Source organism: Crocodylus siamensis, chromosome 5 (assembly GCF_052110815.1).
Source record: "Crocodylus siamensis isolate JL-2025a chromosome 5, ASM5211081v1, whole genome shotgun sequence".
Taxonomy (NCBI): Eukaryota; Metazoa; Chordata; order Crocodylia; family Crocodylidae; genus Crocodylus; species Crocodylus siamensis.
In genome coordinates, this window is record NC_143399.1 from 39735914 (window position 1) to 39751653 (window position 15740).

Genomic DNA, 15740 nt, shown 5'->3' on the forward strand with positions numbered 1-15740 from the left:
ATTGGGAAAGAAGATGCTATTTGCATCCAATAGGAACGTGGAAATTGGAGTAAGTCTATTTGCATAGAAGCCGGCCTTAAGGTATGACGTGTTGAGGTATGGCAACCAATAGCGACACGAGTCTTCAGGCACCCTCATTTGCATACACACTCTATAAATACAGGGGCTGCCCGCGGGTTTGTGCCATTACTTTTCCCTTGAGAAAGGAGAGACTGGAGTTTTTAGCATGCCAGAGCCCGCCAAATCCGCCCCCGCCCCCAAGAAGGGTTCCAAGAAAGCTGTGACCAAGACCCAGAAAAAAGGTGACAAGAAGCGGCGCAAGAGCCGCAAGGAGAGCTACTCCATCTACGTGTACAAGGTGCTGAAGCAGGTGCACCCTGACACCGGCATCTCGTCCAAGGCCATGGGCATCATGAACTCCTTCGTGAACGACATCTTCGAGCGCATCGCCGGCGAGGCGTCCCGCCTGGCGCACTACAACAAGCGCTCGACCATCACGTCGCGGGAGATCCAGACGGCCGTGCGGCTGCTGCTGCCCGGGGAGCTGGCCAAGCACGCCGTGTCGGAGGGCACCAAGGCTGTCACCAAGTACACCAGCTCCAAGTAACCTGCTTCTGGCTTCGTTCCCAGAACCTCAACCCAAAGGCTCTTTTAAGAGCCACCCACTTCATTCATGAGAGAGCTGTTTCATTTCTTTTTTGTATTAGAAACGTAAGTTCAAACTTACCCCGCATCTTTTACAGGTTTTTATGTGGGGGTGAAATGGTAGTATGTAGAGTTGGCTTTCATACCGCGGATGGATGCTTACTTTTTAAATAAAATACCTTGGCGCTTTCTCGCAGTTTGTATCAGTCCCCTGTCAGAGCACGTGATGTGTTTGCATTTAGAATAAAACGCATTTAAATGCTTTAAGAAAAGCCGCTGTAAGGGATTTCCCCGAGCGGCCGGAGGCACCGGAGCAGAAGGCCGGGGCCGGGGTCTGCAACTTTTCCAGGAAGTCCCAGCCCTTGAGCTGGGGGCGGTGTTATGAGGCAGAGAAAGCGGGAGGGGAGCGAGACCTTGGGAAGTTCGTAACATCCTTGATGTTTGGAAAGTGAATATACTAGTAAAAACTTGTGGATAAGGGAGGCAGTCGTCCCTTGAAGTTTTACTGAAATACTTCCACCCCCAACATTTCAGTGGCACTCTTTGTAGTAAAGGGGAGAAGAAGGCAGGCTGGGGATCCCGCTCCGAGTTAGATCAATGTTCCGCTTCTTGGGCTGGGTCCTAGCAAGCAACACGCAAGGGCTGTCTCCTGGGGACGTGGCACTGAAACTTGCTATGGTTGTTTCTCACATCGGTGTGTGTGAAGCACGCTGCCCACGTAGTCTTGCAATAAATTATGTAGAAAAAGTCGTGAGAAAATACAGGCCCCTCGGTTAACGGGCGCCTGGGAAACACTGCGAGCCTTAAGACGTTTAAGAGGCGGCAGGGCCGCCGTACCCCCATTCCCAGGAGCCCCTTGCTATCAGGGCGCTCGCTCGTTCACGCTCATGGCTCCTTTGTGCGCATACTCCCTTTCAAGGGCTGGCGCCAATTTCGGCTTTTGAATTCAAACGCTGCTTGCGGATTGGTCCGCTGCGATCCCTCTCATTGGCCTGGGCGCCATACCGTCACCAGGTAGGGCTCAGTCGAAGTCAGGCGGGAGGGAATTCTTTATTGCTTTGTGTGCTGCTGGTCTGCGCGTGCTCAAGAGGCGGCGGCAAGGCTTTATGATTTGAATCTGAAGCTTAGCGCTAATTGGTTGGAGAGAGACACGCAGCGTGTTCAATTGGTAGGAGAAAACAACCGTCACTCTCTCAGGCGGGGTGAGGGGCTGGGGGAGGGGGTTCTTTACCGCCTTTCTCAGTTCACTTTGCGGTCGGACAACACTATATATACAGACGTCCAAGCAAGCACAGTTTCTGTTTCGATCGGCACGGGGAAGAGTGACAATGTCTGGACGCGGAAAGGGCGGTAAGGGCCTGGGGAAAGGAGGCGCCAAGCGGCACCGCAAAGTGCTGCGCGACAACATCCAGGGCATCACTAAGCCGGCCATCCGCCGCCTGGCTCGCCGCGGGGGCGTGAAGCGCATCTCGGGGCTCATCTACGAAGAGACCCGCGGGGTGCTGAAGGTCTTCCTGGAGAACGTTATCCGCGACGCTGTCACCTACACGGAGCACGCCAAGAGGAAGACGGTGACCGCCATGGACGTGGTCTACGCCCTGAAGCGCCAGGGCCGCACCCTCTACGGCTTCGGCGGCTAAATCAAAATCCCTGAACTTGGTCGACCCAAAGGCCCTTTTCAGGGCCACCTATCCCCGCATAGAAAGAGCTGGGATCCCTTTAATTGAAAAACGTTGAGTTAACGGTAACGTAAAAATGTTTTGAGCGTTTACTTGTTTATAGTTGTCAGTCACGAGCGATGAAGCAAAGATGCTCGGCTAGGGCTTCAGAAATGCTGCTGGTGCCCCGGGAGATGTGTGGGATCAGACAAGGCTGGATCTCAGCGTGCCGTGGAAGGAGAGCGCGCTTTGCTCAAGTCTAGCTTGACCGGAGTTCGCAGCAGTGCTACCGAGAGGGCAACGGACAAGGTCCCAGCCCCCACCACCCCTCCGCGGGGGATTTGAGTCTCAGGAACAGACGAGTGTCTCCCCCTCGATCGGTTTTGTCCTGGGAGGAGGGACTTTCACACGCCGCTGCGGTTCCCTCACCTGGTGTGTGCAACTGCAGTGGGGGAAGCAACGCGGCTGCAGTAGGTGGGCGCCGGAGCAGCCCCCAGCCATGATCAGAGGGCCGGGGAGGTGGCAGAGGCTTGGGTGCTGCGGAGGGGGAAGATCTGCTCGGAGAAGAGCGACTGCATCTGAGTGAGCTCCATCACAGCAGGTGAAGGGGACCGTAAGGAGGCCTGAGAGTGGGTGCTCAGTTCAAGAAGCGCTGGCCCGCGGTGCACACCTAATTAATTTAGGCCTGTGAGTGGTCCCCACTGGGCAGGGGAGACACCATGATCAATCAGGTGGTAGCTTGTTTCTGATATGTCCTCCACAGGAGGTCTATATTGAGCAGATTCTTTTTGGTATTGGGTGGTGGAACCGGAGCGTGCTCCATCCACTCCATGCATTGACCTGGTATTGCAGTGCTTCCAGGACCGGTGCAAAAAAAACAGGAAAAAAAAAAAAAAGCTTACCCTGCGGTAAGGGCTGCTTCTGCTCTTGCTGGAACCATCTGCGGCTTCCCCCGGCCTTCTCAATTCGCTGGGCGAGTTGTCCCCTCACGTACCAGCAAGCCAAGACCAGCTGGCATTTGTCCTGGGAAGAGGAGCTGCCTGGGCTCCCCGCACTGTGCTCGCCGTGGAGTGGTGCAGGCCCTGAAACGCCAGGCTATAAAGTCATCCCAAGCATTCGACCCAAAGGTCATGTTCAGGGCCACCCACCCTTGCACAGAAAAGCTGGGCCTGTTCCAGGTGCATGCACTAATAAAGATATCCTAGAAATTATTCGCTTGGAAACGCTCTATAAAACGTTTTCATTGACTTAAGTAACGTTCTGCAAGGAGGCTAGTGTAGACCAAAGGGCTGGCTAGCAATGATGTCCGGGGGAAGGGACGGGACGGGATGGGATGGGATGGGGTGCTCTGTGTATGAAGACGGAGATGACTCCGCAGTCTTTGGGATCTCCAGCAACTCGGAAGGGAAAGCGCTTCAGGGAGTTGCTACAGCCTCAATTCTAGCTGTGGTTTGGACGTGACAAGCTAAGCGGGAGCGAGAGAGGACTCAGGGGGTGGTCCCAGATTTAGTAGATGCCCTGGTTCTGATGCGGGGAGATTGGCTAGGGGTGGGGTCCTTCCCGCTGGGAGCACTACCCCCAGGCGTGGGGCTGATCCCCAGTGCCCAGTCCCCCACGACCGCGCAGCCCCAAGGAGGACAGGTAACAGTGCCTGGCTCGGAGATCACAGCTCCGCTCCTGTCTGGCATCACATCACTGCAGCGCCCGCCAAGGAGCACGGCGGGTGTTGGGTGTTCTGCGTGCCCAGGGCGGGCGATTGAAGGAGTCTCCTTGGGGGATTTGTGTTGCCTACTAACTGGCGAAACTTACACGATTTCCAAACAATATTATTTAAAAAAATGAATCATCGTCAGAGAAATTCTTTTAGGCCTGCAGACATCAGCTTTCCAGGAGCCCGGATAGCTCAGTCGGTAGAGCATCAGACTTTTAATCTGAGGGTCCAGGGTTCAAGTCCCTGTTCGGGCGGCTGCTTTTATAATGCATTTTTGCACGCAAATATGAATTGCTGTAAAAATACATGACTTCCTTTGAACATCTGTTGATGGATTATTGAGAATTCCTAAGGAAAAAAACTTAATTTCCCCCTTTTTTAGAGGAGCGTTTGCTCCACCCGAAAGCCGTTCTTGGGTTTTTTTCCGGGGCCAGGTCCTGTGGTGGAGCCTTGATTGAAGGGGCAAAGATCAAGAAGGAAAACACAATCAACTACCTAACAAACGAGAATGGGGAAGGAAGTGCAATCTCTAATTGGGTCACTTGGTTCCCATAAGGGGTCCCATGGTGTAATGGTTAGCACTCTGGACTCTGAATCCAGCGATCCGAGTTCAAATCTCGGTGGGACCTTAGTTCATAGAGTAGTATCTTTATTTCCTGACCGGAACAATAGCTCCTCTCCCTTTGCTTTCACTTCCTTAATCTTATTTAGCTCATTGGCTCTTTTGTTTCCTTTTATACTCAACAGAAGTTGTTGAAGCAAAACAGTGACTCAGTGGTTTCAGGTCTCACCCTGCTCCCCTTCCATCCCCCTCACCGAAAAGCATGATGCCCACCCCGACAACATCAAACTGAAGACAGATGCCTGAGAGATTATGATTTGCTCACAAGCCAAAAGAGGGAGAAGTTGTACTGTGTACGCCAGCTTCCTGGAGGGAGGGGGAGAGAAGCCTGCAGCTGCCTTTGATACGGATCCAGGTACATGCTTTAACTCACTTTGTTAGTTATGTGGATTTCATAAAAGGAAAATGAAGAAAATTGGACTACCAGCGAGAAGAAGGAAAGAAAAGTGATCAACCTGCGTTGGCCGGGAATCGAACCCGGGTCAACTGCTTGGAAGGCAGCTATGCTCACCACTATACCACCAACGCATCTGGAAAACATGGTTTCATACAAAGCCTGTGATTTCAAAGCTTCTCTGAAATTGTTATGGAATCGCTGAATGGCAGTGGGTGTGCTGCTAACAGAGCAGAACGAGTCTATGTAACTAAGAAGGAAAAAAGAGGATACTATATCATTAAAGATAATCGAAAAATTAGATCATTATTTTACCCTCTCATTGTAGGAGGGGATCTTCCTGGGCTTCCACAGGTAGCAGATATGGTGAAGTTTGGCAAGGGAATACAGAAAAGGCAAGCCCAGGGGGATGGTAGGTGCCAGATACCCATGGCTGGGCAAGGAGAACCATGGTGGATGGATGAGTAGGATGTCTAACAGCCATATTGCACACCTGGTGCTGGGACTGTGGGTATTTTGCTGTTTCAGAATAAGGGAGAAGAGGTCTTCCTAGGTCTGGCTTAGATCTCCCCTGGGTATGGTGAGGTATTATGTCATTGCTAATGGTTGCAGATCAGGGAGGGGAGATTCATTGTGCCTCACATCCCCCCTCCCTCAGGGAGATGCTCTAAAAAAACCCTTTGAGCAAGGGGCTAACACCCTGGAAAAGATGCAGGGTATCCTGATTGATGGAAGGCTCAGCTCTGGGATGGTGGGTGGCTTGCCTTCTCCTTGCCTGCAAGGGGAACAGGTATCTTGCCTAGGTGCAGAGGAGATGGTGGAGATCCGGGCCTTGTTAACATCAATACTTCCCTGGCTGCATCTACATGAGACACATTGCACAGTCATTTAGTACTTGTATAAACAAGTTTATACAAGTACTAAATAACTGCATAGTAACCAGTTACTGTGCAGTTGCACTAAGGAATGGCTTTTTTGTGATGCTGACTGCGCAGTAGGGCTGTGCAAAATGGCACTGTTCCTTTTTTACATGAGTTTTAATGTTTCAAAGGAACATTTTGTTTTGAATTTAATTTCCATTCGAAACAGCTGTTCTGCTTCACTTTGTCAAAACTGTGAGGCTGTTTCCATGCTATTTCAACGTTTCACCCATTTGCTATAATGGTGAAGCTCGAAACAGCCTCTCTCATCTGGCAGGCAGATCGGGGCCCAAACCCGGGAGGCCTGTAGGGGCTCACCAGAGCGCCCCAAGGGAGGTGAGGTCGAACAGTCATAAACTCCTGCAAGACCGTTTCAGGCTGGACATAAGAAAGAATTTCTTTACTGTCCGAGCCCCCAAGGTCTGGAATAGTCTGCCATCGGAGGTGGTTCAACCACCTATATTGAACACCTTCAGAAGTAAATTGGATACTTACCTTGCTGGGATCCTATGACCCCAACTGACTTCCTGCCCTTTGGGTGGGGGGTGGACTAAATGATCTTCCGAGGTCCCTTCCAGCCCTAATGTCTATGAAATGAAATGGATGGCAACATTTTGCACAGCCCTACTGCGCAGTAGCTGATGACTATTGCACAGTAGCATTGTGTCATTCTTCCTGCCACATGAGGCTACTGAGCAGTAGTCATGGGCTCCTGTGCAGTCAGTGTCTCATGTAGATATGGCCCATGAGGGAATCATCAGGGGTTGGTGATATGCTCCTGGAGGTGTGAAGAGCAGGCCCAAGGACTGATCTTTCTTGGAAACCCTGAAGGTGGTAGAAGAGGGAGGACAAGAGCTCCCACAGACAGCAGACCAGTAAAGGCATGTAAACAGCTCAGAACTCCTCCCTCCTGACAGCAGCAGCCTTTAGCTTTCTGGAAGTGAAGTGGCTGGATGACCAGAATGCTTCCTGGGACACTGACAGGGATGGGGCGGTAGAAGAAGGTGCCCATGTAGAAAGGAATTGGGGAGATGTGTAGAACCAGCTCATATGCTCATATTTTGTAACCTCTCTGCCAGGCACTTGATGGCAGTATAAAGAGCTGGTTTCAAATGTGGTGATTTAATACAAACTTTCTATTCACATTCAAGCCTCCACCCAGAAGCCGGGGGGGAAAAAATAGCATTCCAAAGTGAACAAACTTCCCCACAACTTGCAAACAAAAAGTCCACTCCAACGGTGTTTATTAATCCAGGAAAAGGGACAAAAAAGCAACCTTACACAAACCCTTAACTATTAAACATTCATTGAAACCCCAGACAGCTCTCAGTCACTCCCAAAACAATCAGGGGAACTACTAGCCCAGTCTTGTGTGAATGGAGACACCCGGGGCTGCTATTGAGGGCCTCTACCACCTAACTAGCCCAAAGTGGCAGGTGCTGGGAAGGGAGACAGACTTCAGAGGGTCCTGCTACTCCTTGCCATCAGGGGCTGCCTTTCTGCTCTTGGGGACTCTAATACCCATACCTAAGTGGCCAGAGCTAGTAGAGAGACCCACACTGGACTTTACCCCTGTCAAGGGTCTCTCCTATCTCAAGGGTCTGTGCTGCAGCTCGGGGGTCACCATTCTTTGTTGCCACCAGGGGTCACTGTTGCTCCACTGCTGAGGGTTGGTTGCTTTGCTTTCAGACTGCCTATGCACCCCCATTTCTTTTAGATTCCGATACTCAAAAGCCAGCTCAGGGATTTCTGCTCTTTTAAAACTTGGGGGTGACAAGTTCTTCCCCAAATCTAAAACAGAAGCTTGCTTCCACAAGTAGTTCCCATGTGGGGATCTGATGAATTATAATACTCTCTACAACTGTAATACTCCTGTCTGGAATCTCTCCTGATTCTTGATCACACATCTCCAGTCTGGAACCTGCCTGCACCCCTCACCTGCAAAGTTGAGTTAACAGTGAGTGTTGACCACTAAACTTAATGAGCAGTAGCAAAAGCGTATTAATGAACATGTAGATGCACCCAGGGTAGATCAGAACTAGATGTTCACAGGCCCTGCTTTTCAAATGACACAGCTGTTGCACAAGGAAAGTTGAGCAAAGGTCACTGAAAGATCAACCTCAGTAAGTAGACTCCTGACTTACACGCATATTGCGTTCCTGAGAAACCTCGCATATGTTGAATTTCACACAATTCGAAATGCATTTTCCCATAGGAAATAATAGAAAAGTGAGGGGTTGAGTTCCTTAGACCTAAAATTTATGACAGCAAAGGTACCAAAATAAAACCTTTTTCAACCAATACTTTATTTATTATGTTACAAAAGCATATTGTAAACGTATGCTGCTACCGTAATGGCAACACTGAGACTGAGCAAGCCTCCAGAATCCTGCCTGGGAACCTAAGCTGTGAGTAACTCTATTTGACACAGTCTGCGCATCTCGCAGGGCGTTCATGTATATACATACATTTATATACATGAATGGCGTGCATCTTGGGGTGTATTTTTCCACTTGGGTGTTAATATTAATTTCCGTAAAGGTGAGACTTGGATAAGTTGAATACGCATAAAACGGGTCTACTGTATTTAAAAGTTTGCATCTGCTGATTTGAACAGTTTTGTAATTGCCCAGTTCAGGACAGGCATTGGATGTAAGATGTGTTAAATCAAGGCCCAGAAGCCTGAAAGGAATAGCTGAGGGTTCTGCACAATACCACCAATGAGGATAATCATTTTCCCCTCACCCAAACAGGCCCCTTCCCTAGGGCTCCCCATTGATCTGCTCTACACAGCTCATTCCTCACAAAGCAGCCATGGGTCCTCAATTTGGGGTAGCAGAGATAGATCCTACCTAAAACATGATGGTGAAGGGCCTATAGTTTGGGCAGATGCTCCTACAGATTTAATGCATTTCTGCCCTGGCAGCTGATGTCAGCCATGCTGCAGCACCAGCAAAGGAGGTGGATGATATGATGGGGGGATAAGGGTTCAAGCAACTTTCCTGAGGCCTTCACTATTAGGATTCTGCAGAGAAGCAGTATCAATGGCATCACTTCTCTCTGCTGCCTATGCTTCCTTAGCCTGCTCTATGTAAGCAGCATCTTCACTGCCTTAGGCAGCTGCTTGGCCTTAGCCTCTGCTATCCCAGATACATTCTTTGTCATCTCTTTCCCCTCCTGCCAGCCAGTGCACTAGTTTTCTTCCTGGACAACTAGGTACCACCACTTCTGCTGGAGCAGCAAGCCACTGGCCAGCAGTTCCATTTGGCTCTTCAGGTGCTTTTCCTCCCTTAGATGTGTAAGCCCATTGGTGACCCTGCTGCCTTGCAAGCTAGCGTTGCTCCTGAAAGAGTTCCTCAGCCAATCCTTTCAATACAAGAACTACAGTCTCACACCCAGAAAACAAGTAAACCAAACCAGCAAACAAAAGCCATTAGCCCTTCTCTGAAGGAGGGGCCCCACACAGTAACATGATCCCTTCCTAGCAGAGAATTTATTTTGGTTCCAGTTCACTTCATACCCACAGACTACTCTTCCACAAAGTTTGTTCCCTCTGATCTTTTCTCTGGGGTTTTTAGTTAGTAGTGGGATTCTCCCTCACATTACCTAATTGCCCACAGCTGGACCTCTTTTACAGGGCTTCTTGCTCTCTCTTAAAAGGCCAAACCACTCAGTTACACATGTTCTTGTAGCAGCAGTTGCTGCCACTACCTTCACCAGACCCATTCCTAAGGTCCTTTCTCCCTTAGCCTAGCAGATCTCTAAGGACGCCCACACTTGCTTTTCCCTTCTTCTCCACAGCTTGCTTTCTTCTACATATTCTTCTTCCCCACAGCAACTGCCTTCCTCCCTCCTACCTCTTATTTGCACCTCTGGGTGAGGTGAGGGATGGGGAAGCCATTCCCCCTCCAAAAGCTAAAAGTTCTTCCTGTCAGGGGACGGCTACAGGTCTATACCAATAAAGTCCTTAGGACAATGAAAGAAAGAAAATTGGGAAAGGAGTGCAGGTCACAGGTTTAAACTAAGGATCCAGAGGAAGACACTAAACAGAGAATGTCCAAAAGCACCCACCATTCCTCAAATACATCTAAGAGGTCTCTGAATTCTCACCCAGAGAATCTCTATCCAGAGGCATGAAGTGACCAGGCCCCAGCACCCCCTGACATGCTTCCCTTTCCTAGTGACATAAACTGGCCTAGTCCTCAGCCAGTTAAAGCTATCACTGCTCCAAAACTGCTGGAGCTTGGCAAGGGATAAAGGCTTGACCCCATTTTGAAGCCTAACTGGAACTGAGCAACCCCAGATTGCATCCAGTTGTGCCTGATTGCCCTGGCAGCTGCAGGCTCCCGGGCCTAAAACATAGGCAGCGTTCTTTCAGTTGGACTTGGTTGCATGACATGCCACAGGTTTGCAGATATTCTTGGTTCTTTTATTGCTAAATTGTATCCCCTAGTTCCTGTGTTTGTTTACACCCCAGTTCTCATGCTGGCTCCGAGTTTTGGCTTCTAACTCTTGTCTTTGGACTCCTCAGTTTTTCCTAACCTAAATCCAGAGTATTAGGGCTGACTGTCCACATCTCAGTCCCTAAGAGAAGGGAGGTTTAAGCTAGTAATGAGGGGTCTGAGTAGCTACTCCTATTAAAGGAGTTTTGTGAGTGGGACTTTTGCCATTCCTTGTCACTTGAGGAGAGGTACTGGGGAAACCAACTGGTTTTTCCTGCTAGGCTGTTGTAGACAGGAGGGAGCAAATGTGAAATAGGGTGGAAAATTAGCTGGGTAAGGGGGATGAGTAGGTGTTAGCTCTGCTGGCTGTCAGGGTAGGTTATAATAGCCTGCTAGGGATGGGGATGGTTTGTTATGAAGAAGTAACAGAAAATTGACTATGCAAAATTTGAGGGCATCTAGACAGGGTGGGATAGTAATGGGTTGCATTTGACAGAATTGGGTGAGGGGAGGTGTGGACTTGAATGTGCAAGGTAGGGGAAGAGACTAGGAAACCACAGATATGGGAGTGGATGCTTCCTCAGAAGGATGTGGATGACTGCTCTTGGAAAGGGACATAGTGGGATACAAACTGCTCAGAGAAGAAGTAGCAAATGAAAGGGATAATGAGGCAATGGGATGGGCATAACAGAGGGCTAGAGTCTTGATGGTATTTGAGGAAAAGAACCTTTGGAGAAGGTGGCGGTGCTCCAGGAAGATCTAGAAGCAGAAGAATTGCAGGTGCATGGCTTTTAGGGTGGTGGCAGCAAAAATATGGATGTAGGGGAGGGGTCTGTGTTGCTACCTACCCTTCCCTGAGTTCTTCCAGGACAGCTGCAGCCAGGTAGCAGCAGGAGCCAGTCCCTCCTTGTTAGACCCCAACTCCATGCGCCGCCCAATGACTAGGGAGACAACAGTCCAATTGCTCATTGGTCCTGTTAGTCATTAGCCAGAGCAAGCAGGGATTAAACACCAGCACACATTGCTCGCAATAGCTTTATTCAGAATGGAGACAGCTTTGGACAAGGGTCCCTTACAGCCACACAGCCCATGAACCAGGGGACCTGCATTAAACAATAGATTTTTCCTACATTTATACACTTTGGTTCAAGTTTTTTAACATTCTCTCCACCTTCATCCCTCCTCTTGTTTCATCCATTTCTCTTCTCATCTCAAGCTCCACCTCTGTTTACTGGTTGCTTCATTAGCATGGAATTGTCTATGTCTAAGGCCATGAACTCCCTTCTTCCGGTCAATGGGAGGACTTTGGAGGTTTCTTTACCAATCACCATTCACGCTTTTGCATATGTTCATCTTGGTTACATGTTATCCTCCACATTCCAATCTGTTTTTCTGTCCCATGTTGTGCCATCCCCACCCTTTTTGGGCCCCTGTATCTTATCTTGTTCCTTGCTATAGCTGGTTCACAGCGCACAGACTTAATTGTTGCCTTTTCCCAGAAAAATGGTTAACACAATTAAAATGGTTACCTAACACAAGCACTCAAAAACAAAATCTTATATATAAAAGCTATATATTTCACAACAATACTATTATATGGTTAAATCCTACTTGCCAAAGCATTCGCAGTTACTTTTAATATATATCATTCCACCTTGTGGTCAGCAGCTTTGCTGAGACATAGATTAAAGCCTTGTTCTAGCTGCAGGTCCAATGCTCCCCAAAAATCCACATACCCTAACACTCCTCTGGGCTGATAGCTAGTTCCAAATACCTAGAGAGGACCAGGGACTCAATCATCATCAGGAGAAGCAACAGCCCCAGCAACTTTGTGGGCAGCAGTCACAAGGAGGTACGGGAATGCCAACAGAGCTGCACTTCCTGCTTCACCCACAGTAGAAGCATCATCACTTGCTTAATCATAGAATCATAGAGAAGTAGGGCTGGAAAGGGATTTCTAGAGGTCACATCTAGTTCAACCCCTGGCCAGAGCAGGATCACCACTATCCAGACCATCCTATGCAAATCCATAATCTAAACTTTTCATAAAACTCCTGTCAGCATTGGCACAACCCATGTTATAACACCCAAACCTGCCACAGGTAAAGCAGGGAAATTATGGCAGCCAAACGCCTGCTTCTATAAAGGTGGTTAATATACTCTCAAGAGAACCCAGGTAGAAGGGCATGCCCCCTGCTACAGAGGACTGGACTGATTCAGAAACCCTGAGTCACTCAGAGACCACTGAGTACCTGATCAGTGAAGCCAAGTGAGTCTGAATTTGGAAGGTGCCATGCTAACTCAAGATACAAAAGGAAATCTTCAGCTTTCTGACTTGGTTTGACACTGGTGGAGATAGCAAAGAGCAGCAGGGATTTGAATGGACCTTGATTGTTTGGTGCTTACCAATGGAGGGTTATTTTTTGTGTGGTGGTGGTTTTCAAGTGGCAGCCTATAGAGTAGCAGATCTGATAAGATAGAGGACTTGCTCCTCATGGAGAATACTCAGCTAGGGTTGGCTGGTGCACAGAGAATGGGAAGGTTCTGGAAAGAAATTGAAAAGCTTGGAGAGTTTGAAAGTCAAGATGCACTGCAGATGTAACAGTGAGCAGGTAAAGCCTGAAAAGCAGCCTTGTTGCCAGGACGCATACATAATTTTGGACATATGTTTTAGAAGACACTGTCCTGGCATGAGAAAGGACCTTGAGCACAGAAGAGGTCATGCAAACATCAAGTTGAACTGGTTTTGCATGCCACTGGGAATAATATATTGCTTTACTTTGGGACCAGTGATCTGGCCAGATTCTCATCACCACAGATTAAGGATGTTTATCCCAAGCTGGGTAGGGTGCTTAGAGATTTGGATGGTTGGGCGATATCCTGCCAGATTGAGGATGGTATCCTGTGATAGGAGAAAAGGCACAAAATCCATTTTCTGTCCCAATAATGAGGTAAAAAGAGATGAAGCAAGAAAATGCCATGACAATGCAAAGACTTTGAACAGATCTTGAAGAAAAGAAGAAGCAAGGTATGGTAAGCACTCATTTTGAGTATTATGTACAGGTCTGGACACCTGTGTCCAAGCAGGGTGGTCTTAGACTGAAAGATGCACAGAGAAGCCCTATTACAATGTTTAGGGGAATGGAAATTTTATGTTAAATATCATCCTTTTTCCTAGAGTTGAGGTAATGTTATTGCTATGATGGTTTGGGAAATATGCAGGACGCAACAATTCCTGTGGGTGATACATGCAGGGTGACTCTAGGGGCTTTTAGTTTGTCTGGAAAAGTACAAGAGAAGCCATAGCAAGTTTCTCCAAATGATATACCAGTTTATTAGGATATTAACAATCAGGAAACATTACCAAGAGCAGTTACATACAGCAGAGAATACACAGACATACTCACTGCTGGGTGGTGAGGACTCAGGCTCTTAGCATCCCTCCTCCTGGTTGAGGCAGGTTTTAGGCTCCTACACTTACACCTTTGCATGAACAAGATTCATACAGTTCAGATTCAAATTTTTGTATCCCTGCCCATTTCTCTGAGATAACGAACTCTTAGCCAATTCAGTCAGTCAGTCAGTCAGCATGTGTGCAGTTGCTGAGCCATGCGATAGCATCCTCAGTGGCCATGGGCAGTTTCTGGACTCCAACTCTGTGCTTAGTCAGTGGGCAGTCACCAACAATACATGACATGAAGTGTGTTTTGTCACAGTTACAGTCTGGATTGTTGCGAAGATCCCACCAGTGGAGGTTGGCTGCACACAGACCGTGGCCTGTCTGGAACCTTTTCAGTAAAGCCCATTGACGGTGTGGCAGGTTGAAGCCAGGTGGGCAGACTATAGGATCTGTGATAAGGAACTTGTTTGGTGGTGAAGTTGACCTCCATTCCTCACACCAGAGGGTCTCCACCATACAGTCCTAATGCAGCAGTTTGGACCACAGTGGGTGTTGTGATGGTAGACATGCAGCAGGTGGATTTAAGAGATAGTCGTACAGTGGTAGGCTTGGATTGGCATGGATCTTCTCCAGTAGCTTGCTAGTTGCAACTTCCCATCTAATATGAGGGGAACAATGTAGCTCAGGACTGGGAGCCATGGTAGAGTGCTCAGTTGAAGAGTTCCCGAGATGATGTGTGTTCTTGAATGTAGCTGCACATCAGTGAGTTTGGTGTGTGATGACTGGTTCCAGATGGATGCACAGTACTCTGCCACACAATACGAGATGGCAAGAACTGACATCCTTAGGGTTGAGGCTTTTGCACCCCACAATGCCCCAGCCATTTTGTTAAAGAGGTTGTTGCATGTCTTAACTTTCATTGCTTTCTTTTTCAAGTGTTCATGGTAGCTCAGTAGGCCAATGGCCAATTCAATAGGGAGCAGTGAAACTTAGGCATGACCTGTAATCGTTGCTCTTTCCTGAGGTCATCTTATTACCATTGGGTGTGATCACTGGCTTATGTATCTCAATTCTCTTCAAACTGTCCCCCATGATCCACTTCTGTTGCATGCTACTCATTACGGGCACTGACAGATGTGGAAAAAAAACAACACTCTTTACCGGAAGCAGCAGCATGTTACTTCGATCTGTAGTGTCTGTATAGATCAGGTACTTCAGTGGGGATTTTTGGTGCTTTTATCTAATAGCTATAGATTGAATCAGCTATTAGATAAAAGCACCAACACCCCCCACCCTCCCAAGTATCTGACTATACAAGATGTCGGGAAAACTGGGTCCAATAATGGTCATGGGAGAGACTGTCAAAAGCTGTACTAAAGTAATCATGCATTCAGTCTTCCTCATCATCCCCAAGGTACATTTCTCAGTGGTAGAAAGGAATTTGCTCAGTTACACATGATTTGCTCTTGACAAATGCATGTTGGCATTTGCTTATCATTTTTCTATCCTCTAGATGATTAGAAACTGATGGTTTGATTATATTCCAGCTTCTTTGTAGCAATCCAAGTTAATCTTGACAGGCCTGTAATTCCAGAGTCCTTCCCTTTTGAAGGTGAACACCATATTTGGCATCCTTTACTCCTTTGGGACGTTGCTGACATTGATGAGTTCTAAAAGATGATAGACAAAGGCTTTGAAATTACTTCAGCCAGTGCCTTGAATACTCTAAAATGAATCTCATAGAGACCTGCCTTAAAACATCCAAATTATCTAAGTAACCTAATTTACATTAATTTCAATTCAAGGTTGAATATTTCTTGTCTTTGATGCTAGTTGAGGTAGTCATCTTACCATTGACTTTATTTTTGGTGAAAATTGAAGTAAAATGGCATTTAAAAAAAATTAAATCTCACCACATCATTCATTATTAGCTTCTCCCCGTTTAGTA

General features: G+C 47.9%; 2 protein-coding genes, 3 non-coding genes and 1 pseudogene across 6 annotated transcripts; 5 read left to right on the forward strand and 1 right to left on the reverse strand.

Moving 5' to 3' along the window:
* The first annotated feature begins 180 nt into the window (after window positions 1-180).
* LOC149863911 (histone H2B 5) lies at window positions 181-4893 on the forward strand. 2 transcript variants are annotated; one of them, XR_016442581.1, is made up of 2 exons: window positions 181-711; window positions 4762-4893. XR_016442581.1 is itself a non-coding variant. In XM_090048980.1 (1 exon), the coding sequence occupies exon 1, from the start codon at window positions 227-229 to the stop codon at window positions 605-607; it is 381 nt and encodes a 126-aa protein (XP_089905106.1). In that variant the 5' UTR covers window positions 181-226; the 3' UTR covers window positions 608-841. The 2 variants fall into 2 exon arrangements, 1 of the variants encoding a protein (XP_089905106.1); XM_090048980.1 differs by lacking the exon at window positions 4762-4893 and having other exon boundaries at window positions 181-841.
* Window positions 1914-4888, forward strand: LOC149863912 (histone H4). Its single transcript, XM_090048981.1, has 2 exons — window positions 1914-2904; window positions 4762-4888. Exon 1 carries the CDS (start codon window positions 1974-1976, stop codon window positions 2283-2285), a length of 312 nt encoding a protein of 103 aa, XP_089905107.1. The 5' UTR covers window positions 1914-1973; the 3' UTR covers window positions 2286-2904; window positions 4762-4888.
* On the forward strand, window positions 3018-3180 carry LOC149863913 (U2 spliceosomal RNA; annotated as a pseudogene).
* TRNAK-UUU (transfer RNA lysine (anticodon UUU)) lies at window positions 4196-4268 on the forward strand. The gene has a single exon. It is a non-coding gene; the product is annotated as a tRNA-Lys (tRNA).
* On the forward strand, window positions 4572-4643 carry TRNAQ-CUG (transfer RNA glutamine (anticodon CUG)). The gene has a single exon. It is a non-coding gene; the product is annotated as a tRNA-Gln (tRNA).
* A 199-nt stretch (window positions 4894-5092) lies between the features above and the next one.
* On the reverse strand, window positions 5093-5164 carry TRNAG-UCC (transfer RNA glycine (anticodon UCC)). The gene has a single exon. It is a non-coding gene; the product is annotated as a tRNA-Gly (tRNA).
* Between the last annotated feature and the right edge of the window lie 10576 nt (window positions 5165-15740).